Source organism: Patagioenas fasciata, chromosome 16 (genome assembly GCF_037038585.1).
Source record: "Patagioenas fasciata isolate bPatFas1 chromosome 16, bPatFas1.hap1, whole genome shotgun sequence".
NCBI lineage: Eukaryota > Metazoa > Chordata > Aves > Columbiformes > Columbidae > Patagioenas > Patagioenas fasciata.
In genome coordinates this window covers 15,734,513-15,751,333 of record NC_092535.1, presented here as the reverse complement: position 1 = coordinate 15,751,333, position 16,821 = coordinate 15,734,513, and the positions used below count along the sequence as shown (strand labels likewise).

The following is a 16,821-nucleotide window of genomic DNA, read 5'->3' as shown; positions in this document are numbered from 1 at the left end:
TGGATCTGGCAGCCCTTCCCCAGCTCCTACTGGTTTATAGTGAGCAAGGGGTGACGTCTGCCTGAAAACAATTTCCCTGATGAAAGTCAGGGCTTAACAGACATGAAGATTTCTCCCCCAGAGCCATATACCCTTTTGCACCAGGGCAGGCGTGTTTCAGCTTCAGTAGCTCACACAAACACTCTTGCATGTTCAGCCAGAGGCCGACAGAAGGGAGCATCAGAGGGTGAAATGTCCTCTGGAAGGAGCAGAAAGTTACCATCCTCTGTAGGTTTCTCCCCAACCGGCCCATGAATACCTCCGCTTTATTTTGAGCAATGGGCCTTGTTCAAATGCCTTGTTCTGGGGAAAAAATAAAATGAGTGTTTTTAAAAAGAGCTATTTTTTTTAGCGAATGACAGACTTCAGTGCCACACAGGGAACCATGGGCAGTGCGGTGATCAAACATCCCTGAGGACGTACCTCAGCTTCAGTGTCTTTGCATCTGGTGTTTGGGGAGAGAAGGAGCAAACTCAGGCCCTGAGCTCTGAGACCATGGGACGTGGATGGGGGGGAGTGCAGAAATACCTGCCCAAGACAGCAGAGAGCACAGGGCACTGGGGCTGGATTTTAGCAGAGGAAAAATGGGGAAAAACGAGAGGAAGGGAAAGAAATCTGCATTTGTTCAGATTTCCTTCAGTGCTGAAGGGTCCTGGTGCTGGACACAGTGGTCAGTCCCCCTCGCCGGTGAGCGGGCATCACCCGCTTCGGTTGCCAAGGAACCGCTGGAGCATAATGCAGCTGCTCCTGGCAACCATTCCACACCAGCTGGGCACCAGCAGCTGGTGGCCACAGGCAGGACCAAGGCGAGGAAGGTCCTGGGAAAGCAGAGGGAAGAGGCACCCAGGGGCTCATCCCCTGCCCGGCTGTCTCTCCCAGGCTTGCAGAGCAGTTCCTGGGTGACCCGGTAGAGCAGCAGTGCCAGGAGGACCTGGGCTTTCTGGGCCCTGCTGGTGGCTGAAGCGATGGCCGCCAAAGATGAGGAGGACCTGCCGGCCTATTTCCTCAAGCAGTACAGGCAGAACCTCCTGCCCTTGCTCAGGTGAGGGGACTCCTCCACCCACCTCCATGCCCTCCATCCTCTTCTCCTGTTTCCTCCATCCCTCCTTCCCCCACGGTGGCAAACTCCCCGATCTCCACCGCTTCAGTCTCCTCTCCTCCCTCCCTCGCCCAGCCCTGTTCCTCCCTGTGACCCACCTTGCTCTGTCCGAGGGTTCCCTGCTGGGGATGCCGTGCTGCCAGACGGGATCTGAGATGGTGCTGGGTTGCTCTGGCCCGTCATCCCACTCTGGACACAGTCCAGCACCCTGCCCAGGCACCAGACCCAGCGTGTAACCTTGATGGAAACTTGTGTGGCAGGAAACACAGCCTGACAGAGGAGGGCTCCCTGTCTCCATTTGTTCGCCTCCAGGAGAAGAGGAAAGAAGCCAAACAGGTGCAAAAGGCTCTGGAGGAGAAGCGAGAGGTGAGAAAGATGGGAGGGTGCTGGGGCATGGTAGGGGTGTTGTGTTTTGTTGGAGGGCAGCAATGGGCAGGTGAGTGGCTCCGGGTGCGGGCGGCCACGTCACGCTCGCTCTGGTGCTGCCAGGCCTTCAAGGAGAAGATGGCTGACATAGCCCGCCGGTGGAGGGAACTCCATGCCAAGAAGGACCAGCTGAAAAGCTACATGGAGAAATCTATGAGGAGGTTAAAGGTACGCCTGCTCCTGATCAGCTCCGCTGACGTGACCCTGAGCCACAGCGCCACCTTCTCCCCTCCCCTGGGGAGACAGTCTTGGGCCAGCACTTCTGTCCAAGCCTCCCTTGAGCCTGGCGGGGTGAGGAACAGGACTGGCAGGGCATGGGGGTTTGTACTGCAGATGGGGAAAGCCCTGATAGCGCTTGGGCAGCAGGGAGCTTGTCCAGTACCAGTGTGATCTCCTGAGGGCCCCAAACATCCCCCAAGAAGGATCTCAGCCTGTCCCCACTGTTGACACCCAGGTGACTCCCAAGGGCAGATCCCAGTAGGTCTGAAAAGCAGAGTTCTGTCCCAGGTGCCTGTCTCCAAGAGCCAAGGGTCAGTGCAAGAGGGGTGGCCATGTGTTGTGGGGGCGAAATTTAGGGTTCTGCTTACTGCAGAACAATGCTTAGATGTCTCAAAGAGAAGTGCGACGTGGAAGAGTTCGGTGGCAGGTTCACGCTGTTATTCACTGCGTGGGGGAAATATGTCAAGCCGAACGCTGCTGACCTTCTCTCCAGGAGCCTGCACCCTGATAACCGTTCACTCCGGAGTCTGTGTCTCGAGCTCCAGAGGTGAACTTTCAGGCGAGGCCGTATCCGTCACAGTGCGAACTCTCAGGATTCTTCTCTCCCTGAGAACAGTTTGCTGCAGAGTCTGTATTTTGGAGCTCTGGAAGCAAACTTCCAGGGCAGGCCTGTACCACACCATGTTGAACAGGGAGGGAAGATGTTCCCCGGGGTGCTGCAGCACTGCTCTGTCCCCTGTGAGTGTATCTCCTCCCAGTGCTGCTGGGTGACCCAGCTCCATCTGCCCTTGCCTTCCTTTCCTTCTGTGTGTGTGTGTATTGGTGGGGGAAACATCACTAGGAAGATGATCAGCTGCGAGTCCAAGCTCTGAAGAAAGCCGTGAGAGAAAGAGAGGAGAAAACACAAAAGGAGATGGAGCTTTTGAGGGCTAAGAAGAAACTCGAAGCCCTGAAAAAGGAACACCAGAAGCTCAGCAGCCAAGTGCAGAAGCACTCCATCTTCAAAAACTACCTGGAGGATGTGGTGAAGATCTCCCCACAGGTGAGTTTGGACATGAGAGACAGATCATGGCCTCAGGGAGGGCTGTATGTGGATGTTAAACCTGGAGGAGATAAGGCAAGTCCAGGGAAATCATGACACTTGGTCAAACCCAGAGACCTCAGGTGGGATGGGAGGAGGTTCCCTGCAAGCCAGGTGAGCCAAGGAGACCAGAGGGAGGGGAGGAAAAGCAGAAAAGGAGATGAAGGCTTGAGAAAACCCAAGAAAAAGTGTTAGAAGGGGGAACAGCACAGAGCTGAGGGGCATGGGGACCCCTTTGTGTCACTGTTTCACGTGACATGGATGGTTTGGGAGAAGGGCCAAGCTGCCCGAGAATGGGAGCCCAGGCAGCTGTCGGGAAAGCTGAGCCCTTCTCAAGGGTGTGCGGGCGTCCCTCCCTGCATCGCTCGCACTCCTGCGGCCCGGCTGCCCCACTCCCATGGCTGGGTGACTTGGCCCTGGCAGCTGCACTTGTGCTTTGTTTCCTATCAGAGCACTGGGGGGTGGTACAACATCTCCCCTTGCTGCTGGCAGTGGCAGCTCTGGGACCGGCACAATGGGGCCATCAAACAGGGAATGTGGCGACGCTCACAAACCAACTGGGGCAGCAGGCTCGCCAAGAGGGGAAATCTTTCAGCTGGGGGAGGTGTTGTCCCTGGTCAGGACAGGGTGCCAAACAGCACGGGACTTGCAGTCATGAGGGGAGGGCAGGGGCATTACTAAACCCAGGATCCTTGTGCTGCAGTTTGAAGACATCCAGGACGTCATTTCCCGCTACAAGCTGCTGGTGAGGACGCGCAAGGACCTGCAGCAGTCCCAAGAGAAGGACAGGGAAATGATGGAGCAAGCCAAGGTGCTCCTGGATCAGTATGAGGCAGAGAAAGCAGCTGAGATCCTGCAGTGCCAAAATGAGCTGGAGCAGCTCCAACGACGTTTTGCGCAGGCTCAAAGTGATGTCCGCTTCTGGGTGAGGAACTGCGGGATGGGCAGGGGAAGATCTCCAAGGCCTGGCTGGGTGAAGCCACAGGGTCATGGCAAGGCACAGTGGCAGACTTTGTAATTGGAGGAGATGCCTCATTTCATCCCTGCAGCAGGGGGCTGCAGAATGACAAATGAGAGACCAGGTCTGGAGCAGGTTATGTCAGGGCTTAAAACAAGGCCCTCACAAAACCGCCAGGATCTTTCCCTTCTTGTTTGAACTCACAGTCAAAAGAGATCTGCTACCCAGTCCTTGGGGAGGTTTGCCTTGGCACAGACCCCAAGCTTGCTCCATCACACGCCTGTTGGGTTTGTGTAGCCTGGTCAGACTCGTTTCCATTCACCATTCCTTGCAGCATCATCCCTGTCATGGGGCTTCAGTGTGGACCATCTCGTGGTCTCCACTGTTCATGGCTCGGGCCTCAGAGTGAAGCTGGTTTTGCTGATTTTTTATTTGTTTTCATCCTTTGCACAGCATCTGCACACCAGGGCTCACCCCTTCTCCTCCCTCCTTCCCAGTCCAACAATGACCCAACTGGTGGTCATCTGGGCTGTACCAAGGCACATGGATGTGTAGAAACGCGCGCAGCTCTGCTGGCCTCTGTTCCCTTTGCATCAGTCTGAGGGGGCCTTGCCAAATTCCCTTCCTGGATACTCCAGGCTGCAGGAGTTGAGTCCCACCAGGCAAAGCTGGAAAGCGCGTGGTCTGGGCGAGTGGTGGTGGGATGCGCTGCCCCCAGGGTGTCAACTATCGGGGTATCTGGAGGACCCACTAGAACGAGGGGTGCAGGAGCTGGCAGAGAGATGGGGCTGCTCAAGGAGCAGCTGTGGTAGTTCCTGGATCTGCTTCCACCACACCAAGCTGAACCAGCTCCAGCATAGCCCTGGGTAAGGACAGGTTCTTCCTAGCAAAACAAAGGAGTGTGGAAGCCAGGCCCTCCAGCACTGAAGCAGCATCTTTGCTGGGACATATCACCATGCTGTGTGTCTCTCCTTCTCCTCCCCTCCTCAGACTGCTCGCTGGGCCGACATCCAGAACAGGAATGCCAAGAATGCCCTGATGCTGACGACTATGAAGATGGCCGTCCACAACCTCTTCCAGTGCATGAACATGCAGCTGAAAGCCAAAGTGCCTGTGCCGGAGGATGACAGCCTCAGACAGCTGGACATGGTAGAGCCAAGCCAGACCCCCTCCCTGCCCAGAAAGAGGAGCAGTAATGACCCTCAGCTGCCCAAAGGGGGGGGAAAGCCCAGAGAAATCAAGGTGCCCAACAGACACTTCCCTTTCCCCCTGGGCTGTCTCTTGGGCATGGGGAATGGGCGGAGGACACCAGGCAAACCTGTCTCGTCCCAGGAGGCAGAGCAGGGGGTGGATGCCTGTTGGGAGCTGGGCAGGCTGGGGCAGGGGGTGCAGATCCACCCATGGCTATAGTCTGGCTTCATTCACCCCTCTGAGTCACCTGTAAAAGCCCATTGTGGTGGTGCAGATCCAGCAGGGCAATTGCCTTCATCCTCCTGCTCACTTTGGTTGGTGGAATTTGCACTCCAAAAGGGCCAATGGGCTCCTCTCTGCCTCTTGTTCCCACCCCTGCTGTGACCTCTGCCATCTCTCTTCCCTACCTTAGATTCAGCAGTCTATCCTGGACCTCAAAGGCATCGTTACGGAGGTGAAACGGAAGGGCATGGAGAGCCACCGGCGAGCAGCTAAGCGCGAGCATTAAGGGCAAGAGGAGGACAGAGAGCCCTAGGGATGTTGTGTTATGTCAGTGAAGTTTCAAAACCTTTCTAGCTGTTTTGTCCTGCCCAGTTGTTGAGTCCCTTTCATACTATTAAAATAACCAAAGATTTTGAAGTGTCTCTCTGTTTCCTGGGAGGGTTGGAAGCATCAGAGCATCTTCACCCCAGAGGCCGTGGGGTGCCTTTTCTGGCAGGTGGGATTCTGGTTGCAGGAGACGGTGTCCCAGCAAAGCAGGCAAAATAGGGAGAGCAGGCCGGGACAGGAGTGGAGCTTCAAATAAGGATTAGTACTGGTGTTCACATTGGGACCTTCCAGCCAGACTAAGCTCTGAGATGTTGAAGAGGGACGTCACAGCAGGGGGGGCCGGTGCTTTGGAAGAGCTTCAGAGATTTTCCACCACCCCACCCAGCACATCTACAGATGTGGGTTTTGCTGCACAGCCATGTGCTGCGTACTAAAACTCACCTTCCCCCTCAAGATGTTGGGAAGGTGTGGAGAATGGATATAGGTGAAGGATGAACCAGCCAGGGCGGTTGCACCGAGCATTTGGCTGTTCATGGCGAGGGCTGACATGACGAATGCAAAACAAGAGGCCTAAAAATGGCTCTGGAGTCCCACTGTGGAGTTCAGGCTGGGCTCAGAGTCTGTTAGGGAGGACATTTGAATGCACCAAAGACCCAATGACATAAGCTTACAGATTTGTGCATCAAAGAGACCATTGATCACATACTTGCTCCCTTCTCTCCAGTGGTTTTTCCTGTCCTGAGCCCAGAGCAGTGGATTCGGCTAATGCATCCTCCAGGAAAGTCTGAGAACAGAAGGCTGCTATCAGTGAACAAATATATCAAGATTTCAGGGCTTCGAGCATTAAAGGAGATTAACCTAGGGAGGCAGTTTCTTGCCTTTCCAAAGATTTCTCAGCCTGGCCCAAAAGAGAAACATTAGGTCAAGAGCCAGAAATGGAAGGGCTGGATGTCTCGCTGCTCTGTACTCTTGCAATACCAGAGAACTCCAAAGGATCTTGTTTCTGTTCCACTTCAACCACCCTGCTGTGACACAGCCTGAGACATCTCTCTGCAAAGGTCAGAGGTGCAGAAATCATCCAGGAGCCAAGCTTCCAACAGACATTTGTAGTGGCAGAGCCCCCCCCTGCCCCGGGGGGATGGGGTTGTCCCCAGCCTGGCTGAGAGGTGAAGCCAGAGGCAAAAGAAACTGAAGGAGCACCATTAGAAGGTAATAATGAGTGAGCAATCACCGGACACACGCGTGCAGAGCACTGGACAGTACATGCAGCCTATCATGTTATTGTATAGCACGAGTTACAACCAATCACGTTGTTGTAAGGCGCGTGGACAGGGCAGCTTTGCTATAAAGCCAGCCCGGTCCGACAATAAAGCGAACTCTGTGAACATCCCATTGGTGTGTCAGGTTCCGTGTCTCGCATGGAAAAAGCAACATTTCTGCTTTGCTGTAACGTGGGGGAGCCCCTCGCTGCCCCCCTAATTGGCTTGTGGGAGTCAGCAGCGTGGAAGGGAGTTAAAGCCTTGGAGCAAATGTCCTGCTTGCACTGAGAGCCCGCGGCCACCAGCCAAAATACCCTGGGTCTGTCCCCGCGGGGCAGCCACCCCCTGGCTCAGCACCGCCTTGTCCTCTTAGTCCCTGCAGCAGGACGAGCAGCTCAAGTGCCTCCAGGCCAGCATCATGCAGCTCCAAAAGGACTATGAGAAGTTCAGCTCGGCCCTTGCAAACCTCCAGCAGGATGGCCAGCAGGAGCAGAAGGACATCAAGGTGGGTGGCTGTAACCCGCAGGCAGAGCCCAGGCTGGGACCCCAAGGGATCTGTCCCCCTGCCACCCTGCTCGCAGCCCTGCACAGCTTCCCGATGCCTTTCCTGGAGGTTTCTGATGGGGTAGGGAGGGGAGGCAGGGGGTGCTCGGCTGGCCGGGGGGCAGCTCCGACCCTGCCGTGGCGTCACGGGCTGCTGTCTGCCTTGGGAGGCTCTGTCCCACGCCCTGGAGAGGCTCAAGAAGCAGAAAGCAGACAAGGAGCAGCTGCTGGTGCTGGGAATCGATGAGGTAGGGGCTCGAGGGGCCCTGGTGCCAGCCAAGGGTGTCCCGGGCAGGGTGACAAACGCCCCTTGTCCCTTGGGTGCCGGCTGGCAGAACCAGCCAGGGGGAGGGAGGATTTCCAGCCCGGCTGCGGGTCCCTTGCCAGGTCCCTCTGTGACCCCGAGTGCCTTTGGCTGGTGGGAGCAACCCCACGGGGGTGATGGGGTGAACAGGGCCACGTAGCCACTTGTCCCTCTCGTGTTGTCCCTCCATCCTGTCCCCACTGCTCTCCCGCCTTTCCCCGCTGCTAGAAAGCAGACAAAGCCGCCCTGGCTGACAAAGTCAGTCGCAGCCAGTTTGAGGCGTGCGAGGAGCGGCTGAACAAGGCGATGGAGGAGGTGACGAGCCGGGTGACGGGCCAGGAGGAGAGCTGGCACCGGTTCCAGAAAGAGCTGCAGAGACAGATGGACTGCAAGGTGAGGGCTCGTCCCCTCCACGCAGAACTGGCACCTTGGGGGCCTGGCAGCCTGAGGCAGCATCCTTGCGAGGGTGCCCCCTCCCGGCTGTCCCCCTGGGGACCGCCATGTCCCATCCTGGGGTAGATGGCTGAGGGTGTCACCCGTCCACAGCTGGACCGCCGGGAGCTGGGGGCGTTCCGGGAGCAGCAGGAGGAGCGGTGGAAGAGCCTCAGCGGGCAGCTCCAGAAGGCGCTGCAGCCAGAGCGTGACGATGCCACTGGGATTAGCACCAGCTGCAACCTTGAGGAGACAAGACAGCCAAGATTTACAGCAAAAAGGGGGTGCCAGTCCGGTTTCAGTCGGTTTGGCAGCTTGGGTTCCAGCCAGTTCTTCATAATGAGCAAAAGGTAAAAAGTCCACTGTGACGAAGCTGAAGGAGCCTTCATCCAAAGACCCCTAAAGACCCTTCCTCAAATTCACCAAGTGACATTGAGCAGGCGAACAGGGGAGGGTCAAGGAGGGGAATATGTAGATGGTTATATGAAACTCATTTTGATAAAAAGCGGGAAAGGTCATGAATATGTATAGGCGTTCCTGGGGTCATTATGAATATGTAGTACCTTACCGTATTTAAACACACTTCTTATTGTTAAGAGTGTGCGTGTTGGGTGGAGCGAATCCCCCGCGCACCCAGCGCTGTTTTGCTTATGCTCTAAATGTTTAAAGAATACAATTAAGAGATTGGATTAAACATTGTTTATCCATAGAAAAAGCGTAAGTTATTTATTTCAGTACCCAGGGCCCCCCCAGCGGGAGCACTGGCAGCAAACCGGTGGGCACCAGGGCAGAGCCAGCAAAGGCCCATCCTGCACCCCGGGTGGGGCTGAGGTGTCCATGGGCTTCAGAAACACCCCCTGGGACTAAATGGGGGGACGGGGTGAGGGGGTAACCAGGGGGCTGTGCAAGAAGCCGGGCTGACTGTCTGCAGCCAGAGGAAGGGAGCGCTTTGCTCTGGTTCGGGGGACCCAGAACTGGGGGGACGCAGCAGCTCCGCGCCCCGCCCCAGGGGGCCCACAGCCCCATGTCGCAGCACTTTGCAGCCGCAGGAAAGCGCCCGGCACTTCCGGTTGATGGGTGCTCTGGTCACGCCCACAGCCCTCGGCTGACAGACGGGGCCCTCGTTGAACGAAACGCCTGGGAGCAGAGAAGCTTCTGGAGCACTGACCGTATACGGGCCCAGCTCGGATTCCCTTGGGCTTGACAAGGAGGCTGTGGGAGCTTCCGGCGGTTTCGGTGCGGGGCTGTGGGCGGAGCGTTGTCCTCAGACTGGCGGACCCTGCGGGAGCTCCCCAGGCAGAGGCCCCCCCGCCCCGCCGGCCGGTGGTTGTGTCTGCTGGGGACCCTGCGGAGCCGCCAGCTTTCGTGAGTGGGGATGTGCCTTTGGAATTGTCATTCAAAGGGTAGATGAGCACAGCTCGGCTTCAGCCAGGACGCCTCTGTGCCTTTAGTTTTTGTTTTTCCCTCACCTTCCCTTTCGTGCGGAGCGGCCCGGGACGGGGGGGTGTGGGTGTGTGTGCTGAGGGAACACCTCGTACCCAGAAGCCTGCTCCGTGCCGCTGCTCCTTGTCCTTGCATTTATATACGATACACAAATGTAAAGCAAACGGGGGGGGTGCGTGGGAGCAGGAGCGGCTGGGGGCTCCCGGGCCGGGCCTGACGCCTGCAGCGCCTCACGCTTTCCTGCTCCCGTCGCGCCGCCATCTTCGGCGCGGGCAGTGAAGCCGCCGCACTGAGGCCGTGCCTCGTGCCGCCGGGGAGGAAGGGAGCTGGTCGCTCTGGGAGCCGCTCTTGGGAAGCGGGCGGCGCACCCCGCCGAGGAGGGGGAGTTAACGTCCTTCGAGTCCTCCTCCTCGGGTACCGGCGCCGTTCGGGCGGTGGCTGATGAGGTGTCTGTCGCGGGGCGGGGAGAACGCGGCCGCTGTGCCCTCACTAGAGATGGCGGCGGGGCGGTCTCTCGCGCGGACAGGACGGTGGCCGCGTGGAGCGGCGCTCCAGCCCCTGGCGGAGCTCGCGTGGCTGGGTGAGGGGACGGGACCCCCCCTCCAGCCTCGCTGCCTGCCAGGGAACCCCCTTCCCCTTTTCCAAACCTCCCATTCCCCCTCAGCTCAATCCCCCTTTCCCAGCCAGAGGGAACCCGTTCTCTGCCCGGCCACCCCCATCTTGGGGTCACTTGTCCCCTGGTTCCTGAGGTTCCGCCGGGTGGGCGTGGGGCGGGTTTGGGTCGGGCTGAGCCGAGGCCCGGCTCCCGGGGGGATGCTCTGCAGGGAACACCCCCCACCCCAGGAGCGCTGCTGCTCCGGTTTATTTTCATATTTCCCGCCCCTAGCACTGCGCCCCAGCAGTGAACCAGCAGACTGCAGGTACCGAAGGGATCTCCTCCTCCTCCCCACCCCTTAAGGGGCGGTAATCACTGCAGGAGTAAGAAAAGGATGCTGCAGGAGCTGGGGTTGCCTTCTACATCTGTTGTTTCTCGCTTCAGAGCTGCGCCGGGGCTGCAGGACTCTCTGGCCGTGATGGTGAGCGGAAACAACTTTACAACCTGTAAAGTCATAAAACTTCCCAACTCACAAGGTTATAAAGCAGGTGTGTTCATTTCGACGTCAGGCGCAAGGGGGATCGTTCCACCGTTCATGCGCAACTTCTAACAATATGAGGTGTGTTTAAATACAGTAAGGTGTTACGTATTCATAATGACCCCAGGAACGCCTCTACATATTCATAACCTTTCCCACTTCTTCTTAAAATGAGTCCCAGGTGATCATTTCCATAGTCTCCTCCTTGACCCCTCCCTGTTGCACCTGCGCAGTGCCATCTGGTGGTCTTGAGGAGGGGTCTTTGGATGAAGGCTCCTTCAGCCTCGTCACAGTGAACTCTTTACCTTTGGCTCATTATGTTGAATGGACTGGAACCCAAGCTGCCAAGTCGATTGAAATCAGACTGATTCCCCCCTTTTGCTGTAAATCTTCGTTATCTCATGTTCTCAAGTTTACATCTAGATGCTGTAAAACCTCTTACCTTGGCATTCGACGAGGTTCTGTTTTTTCTTAACATAATGGGTTAGTTAGTTAGTTAGTTCCCTCTATCAGTTCCCCCCCTTTCGGGAAGGTTAGTAAATTCTTGTACTAACGTGATGATTCCCTATTTAACCTTTTCTCGGACCACAAGTAAGAAGGCTGCTTCGACAGGAGAAGACTTATCTTTCTCCCTCAAAGAACAAACAAATTCTCATGTTGAACAAAACATTCGTGTTGCTCTTCTGGGGCAGCTGATGGCCGGGTGGCTGGTGCCCCGGCAGCAATGGCATCTGTTGGGCTGCAGCGGGAGCTCGCGCTCTTTGGCGTGGTGACCCCGCTCACTGCAGTTCCTAGCGCTTTCCTTTTGGGTTTCTTCTTCCCAGTGCGATGGCCAGGTCCAGTTTGGTGTTATCTTTTAAAATCATTAGTTTATACCCCGTTCCTTTTGCTGCCATTTCAGGATCTATAGGCATGCCTGAGATTTGCATGGCTTGGACTACTGAATGTATTAACCGAACAAAGCACGGGGTCATACGTGGCACAAACAGTAATCCCAGAAATGCACATACTATCATGAAGCCTGTTTTCTTCCACCAGGCTCCCCCAAATAAGTTACCCCACCAATTACTAGTAAGTATAGAATTCCATTTCTGTACTGGTACATGTGCAACGCGTTTTATCTCCTCTGCTATTTTCATTATGGCTTCCCCATTGTCATCTCTTCCCAAACAACACTCCGAAGTATTCAGTTTCCCACAGACGCCCCCCTCTCTTCAGCTAAAAGACAATCTCAAGCTACCTGATTTTGGTACACTGCAGCTCTGGTCTGAGACAATTGTCTCGCTATGAGATTCGGTGCCTCAGCTGTCTGGTTGCTTATTATTTCAACCACTGCTTGCAACCGAATAATTTGGTTTAGCATATATATAGGGGTATGGGATCCCCAGTTTCCATCTTGGGCCCATGTGGCTGGATCATAGTATTCAAATACTCTTTGTGCAGGCCATTCATCATCGAGTCCACCTTTCTCTAGGTTAGGTGCTACCCATAATTTCTGCCCTTGGATTTCACACTTCTCCAATTTTGTTCTATCATAACATCCAGAATTAATACGAGTGTGATAATGTAGAACATACTGGGTTAGTCTTCCTATTCTCACACGCTTGTAGCACTTGGTACAGGGATCAGCCAGGCTAAGTTGGGAACAATAAGTCACCGCTCCTGGCAAGAGGATCAGGTCCAGGTTTCCACGCTCTCTGGCCAAGCAGGTTGCAGCCGGCAGCCGAGTTCGTTGTCTTCTCGGCAGCGAGGGCCGTGTCCCCGCCTTTTCTATTTTTGTCGTTAGCTTGGCGATTATCGTTTCCCAACTCTTGGCCTTCACTTCCTAGGAACAACAGGAGCAACACGGAATTTGATTTCTCTGTCTGCACTCTATTCTTTTCATCACTGGTGGACTCTCTAAATTCCCATTCACCCCTTCAGTAAATACCTCCCACCATTCTTGGCTATTTTTTTTCTATTCTTCCAGTGGCAACTAGAATCCTCAACCGAGCTCTGGTTTCCTGATCTTCTATTCTTAGACATTTATTACACAATCCCGTTGGTAAGTTCCCTTTGTGGATATGCTTATACCACAGTCCATTTACAACCCCAAGTCAAATTGAATTTCAGTTCGCCCGGTTCTTGGGATACTTTCAAGGTTCTTTCTTCCGTCAGGGGTCCTTTAGCTTGAGAGACGTGTGTCCATCTTTTCTCTGCCCTCCAAAAGGCTGATTCTGTAGTTAACAAAACAAGAAAAAGGCCCCTCCCATCATGGTTTTCATTAGTGTTGCCCCCATATCTACCAAAAATTCTACTTGTTTGTTCTTTTGGGTTTCTTCTTCCCAATGTGGGAAGCACCACCCAGGCTGGTCCCCCAGAAGGACCAAAAGGTGATTGTGAAAAACAGAGTTTTCCAGGTTGCACCCGGGTTACCCTCCATGGTGTTTCGCAGGCTTTCTTCACTCTAGAATGGCGAATCCAGGCATTCTGTTCTCTAATATTGGTAGCAGTCAGGGGGTCTTGAAATGGACCTTCCTATTATGGTTTCAAAGTTCTCTGCAAAAGACTTCACATACTCGTCAGTAAAATGTGGCCCTCAATCAGAGGATCTAACAGCTGGGACTCCAAGCCTTGGTATTATTTTGTGTATCAGTGTTCTAGTCACCTCCTAAGCTTTTGCTGTCCTGGTTGGGAACGCTTCTGGCCAACCTGAAAAAATCATCAGTTAATACCAACAAATATCGGTACCCCCCTTTTCCTGGGAGTTCTGAACAATCAGTTTGCCATTGTGGTCCAGGCCCATTCCCGTTCCCTATTTGGAGGCAAAGATCACACCGCTGTCACCCCTTCCACCGTGACAGACAAATCTCTAGCTCCTGTTTTCCCTAATTAAATGTTTGCGTAGTGGTTCTAGTCCCCAAGGCCCCTTCTTCTGTTCTTCCCTTCCTAAAGGCCAAACCAGATGAGAGGGGGTGGTAAGTTTTCCCTGGGGGGTGTGAACCCACCCTTCCTTATGATGTGATTCCTCTAAATCTACGATGAGTTTCAATTCTCTTTAGTACACTCTGGCTTACCTGTTAAAGAGACCTGCCCGCCAAGGACGAGAGCACTTTGTGTTTTTACCTTGTGCTGAGCCGTTTGGTTTGCCTCTCTGTCCACCAGCCTTTTCCGATTCCGAGCTCACTTTCTGGTGCGCCTTAATGTGCGTGATTGCCGTTTTCTTAGGAAGTTGAACTGCTTCAGTAGTTCCAATATCTCCTCCGCATGCTTGATCTGTTTGCCTTGAGAGTTCAAAAGTCCCTTTTCTTTCCAAATTGCTCTGTGCACATGCACAGCCATGAAAGCATCCTTGGAGTCAGTATAGATGCTAACAGTTTTACCTTGAGCTAGTTCCAGGGCAGAGTAAGGGCAATTATCTCTGCCTTTTGTGTGAAAGGATTTTTGGCAAAGGTCCAGATCACCTCAGGGCTGGCTGTTTCCGTCCATAAACCACTTTTGAGCGTTTTCAGTAGGAATGCCATCCACATATTGTAGCGTCTGTCCCTCATCAGCCCATCAGACAGACAGCATGGTGATATGTCCCAGCAAAGATGCTGCTTCAGTGCTGGAGAGCCTGGCTTCCGCACTCCTTCGTTTTGCTAGGAAGAACCTGTCCTTACCCAGGGCTATGCTGGAGCTGGTTCAGCTTGGTGTGGTGGAAGCAGATCCAGGAACTACCACAGCTGCTCCTTGAGCAGCCCCATCTCTCTGCCAGCTCCTGCACCCCTCGTTCTAGTGGGTCCTCCAGATACCCCGATAGTTGACACCCTGGGGGCAGCGCATCCCACCACCACTCGCCCAGACCACGCGCTTTCCAGCTTTGCCTGGTGGGACTCAACTCCTGCAGCCTGGAGTATCCAGGAAGGGAATTTGGCAAGGCCCCCTCAGAGTGATGCAAAGGGAACAGAAGCCAGCAGAGCTGCGCGCGTTTCTACACATTCATGTGCCTTGGTACAGCCCAGATGACCACCAACTGGGTCACTGTTGGACTTGTTTTAAGCCCTGACATAACCTGCTCCAGACCTGGTCTGTCATTTGTCATTCTGCAGCCCCCTGCTGCAGGGATGAAATGAGGCATCTCCTCCAATTACAAAGTCTGCCACTGTGCCTTGCCATGACCCTGTGGCTTCACCCAGCCAGGCCTTGGAGATCTTCCCCTGCCCATCCCGCAGTTCCTCACCCAGAAGCGGACATCACTTTGAGCCTGCGCAAAACGTCGTTGGAGCTGCTCCAGCTCATTTTGGCACTGCAGGATCTCAGCTGCTTTCTCTGCCTCATACTGATCCAGGAGCACCTTGGCTTGCTCCATCATTTCCCTGTCCTTCTCTTGGGACTGCTGCAGGTCCTTGCGCGTCCTCACCAGCAGCTTGTAGCGGGAAATGACGTCCTGGATGTCTTCAAACTGCAGCACAAGGATCCTGGGTTTAGTAATGCCCCTGCCCTCCCCTCATGACTGCAAGTCCCGTGCTGTTTGGCACCCTGTCCTGACCAGGGACAACACCTCCCCCAGCTGAAAGATTTCCCCTCTTGGCGAGCCTGCTGCCCCAGTTGGTTTGTGAGCGTCGCCACATTCCCTGTTTGATGGCCCCATTGTGCCGGTCCCAGAGCTGCCACTGCCAGCAGCAAGGGGAGATGTCGTACCACCCCCCAGTGCTCTGATAGGAAACAAAGCACAAGTGCAGCTGCCAGGGCCAAGTCACCCAGCCATGGGAGTGGGGCAGCCGGGCCGCAGGAGTGCGAGCGATGCAGGGAGGGACGCCCGCACACCCTTGAGAGAGGGCTCAGCTTTCCCGACAGCTGTCTGGGCTCCCATTCTCGGGTAGCTTGGCCCTTCTCCCAAACCATCCATGTCACGTGAAACAGTGACACAAAGGGGTCCCCATGCCCCTCAGCTCTGTGCTGTTCCCCCTTCTAACACTTTTTCTTGGGTTTTCTCAAGCCTTCATCTCCTTTTCTGCTTTTCCTCCCCTCCCTCTGGTCTCCTTGGCTCACCTGGCTTGCAGGGAACCTCCTCCCATCCCACCTGAGGTCTCTGGGTTTGACCAAGTGTCATGATTTCCCTGGACTTGCCTTATCTCCTCCAGGTTTAACATCCACATACAGCCCTCCCTGAGGCCATGATCTGTCTCTCATGTCCAAACTCACCTGTGGGGAGATCTTCACCAGGTAGTTTTTGAAGATGGAGTGCTTCTGCACTTGGTTGCTGAGCTTCTGGTGTTCCTTTTTCAGGGCTTCGAGTTTCTTCTTAGCCCTCAAAAGCTCCATCTCCTTTCGTGTTTTCTCCTCTCTTTCTCTCACGGCTTTCTTCAGAGCTTGGACTCGCAGCTGATCATCTTCCTAGTGATGTTTCCCCCACCAGGAGATCACACTGGTACTGGACAAGCTCCCTGCTGCCCAAGCGCTATCAGGGCTTTCCCCATCTGCAGTACAAACCCCCATGCCCTGCCAGTCCTGTTCCTCACCCCGCCAGGCTCAAGGGAGGCTTGGACAGAAGTGCTGGCCCAAGACTGTCTCCCCAGGGGAGGTGAGAAGGTGGCGCTGTGGCTCAGGGTCACGTCAGCGGAGCTGATCAGGAGCAGGCGTACCTTTAACCTCCTCAAAGATTTCTCCATGTAGCTTTTCAGTTGGTCCTTCTTGGCATGGAGTTCCCTCTACTAGCGGGCTATGTCGTTCATCTTCTCCTTGAAGGCCTGGCAGCACCAGAGCGAGCGTGACGTGGCCGCCCTCACCCGGAGCCACTCACCTACCCATTGTTGCCCTCCTAAAAACCTCGACACCCCTACCATGCCCCAGCACCCTCCCATCTTTCTCACAGACTGTTAAGTATTACCTTGGTGGTCGGGGGCATTCTGAGAGGAGGGGTGAGGCAGAAGGAGGGGCCTCAGGACTCAGAATGGGGAATGTAAAGGAAAAATGATAACATTCCTCCATACAGTCCTTTAGGGAGGATGTTAAGGTATTGGGGAAACTTGTGATGTACAAAAAGGAAGGATAAATAGAAAATGATAAAGTATTGTGTTTTGTCTGGAAAAAATAGCCCATAATAGAGCGGAAGGTATTCTGACCAAAATACGGATCCGATGACAATTGGCTATGCTATGATCTTAATTGGTACATAAAAAAA

The 16,821-nt window shown here is 54.7% G+C and overlaps 1 protein-coding gene and 1 pseudogene across 1 annotated transcript; both read left to right on the top strand.

Annotated features, from left to right (window-relative positions):
- The first annotated feature begins 1,002 nt into the window (after positions 1–1,002).
- On the top strand, positions 1,003–5,570 carry LOC136108084 (coiled-coil domain-containing protein 42-like; annotated as a pseudogene).
- Positions 5,571–6,938: 1,368 nt separating this feature from the next.
- LOC139829192 (glutamine-rich protein 2-like) lies at positions 6,939–8,631 on the top strand. The gene is made up of 4 exons (XM_071815539.1): positions 6,939–7,326; positions 7,897–8,061; positions 8,215–8,308; positions 8,615–8,631. Exons 1-4 carry the CDS (start codon positions 7,240–7,242, stop codon positions 8,629–8,631), a joined length of 363 nt encoding a protein of 120 aa, XP_071671640.1. The 5' UTR covers positions 6,939–7,239.
- The last annotated feature ends 8,190 nt before the right edge of the window (positions 8,632–16,821 follow it).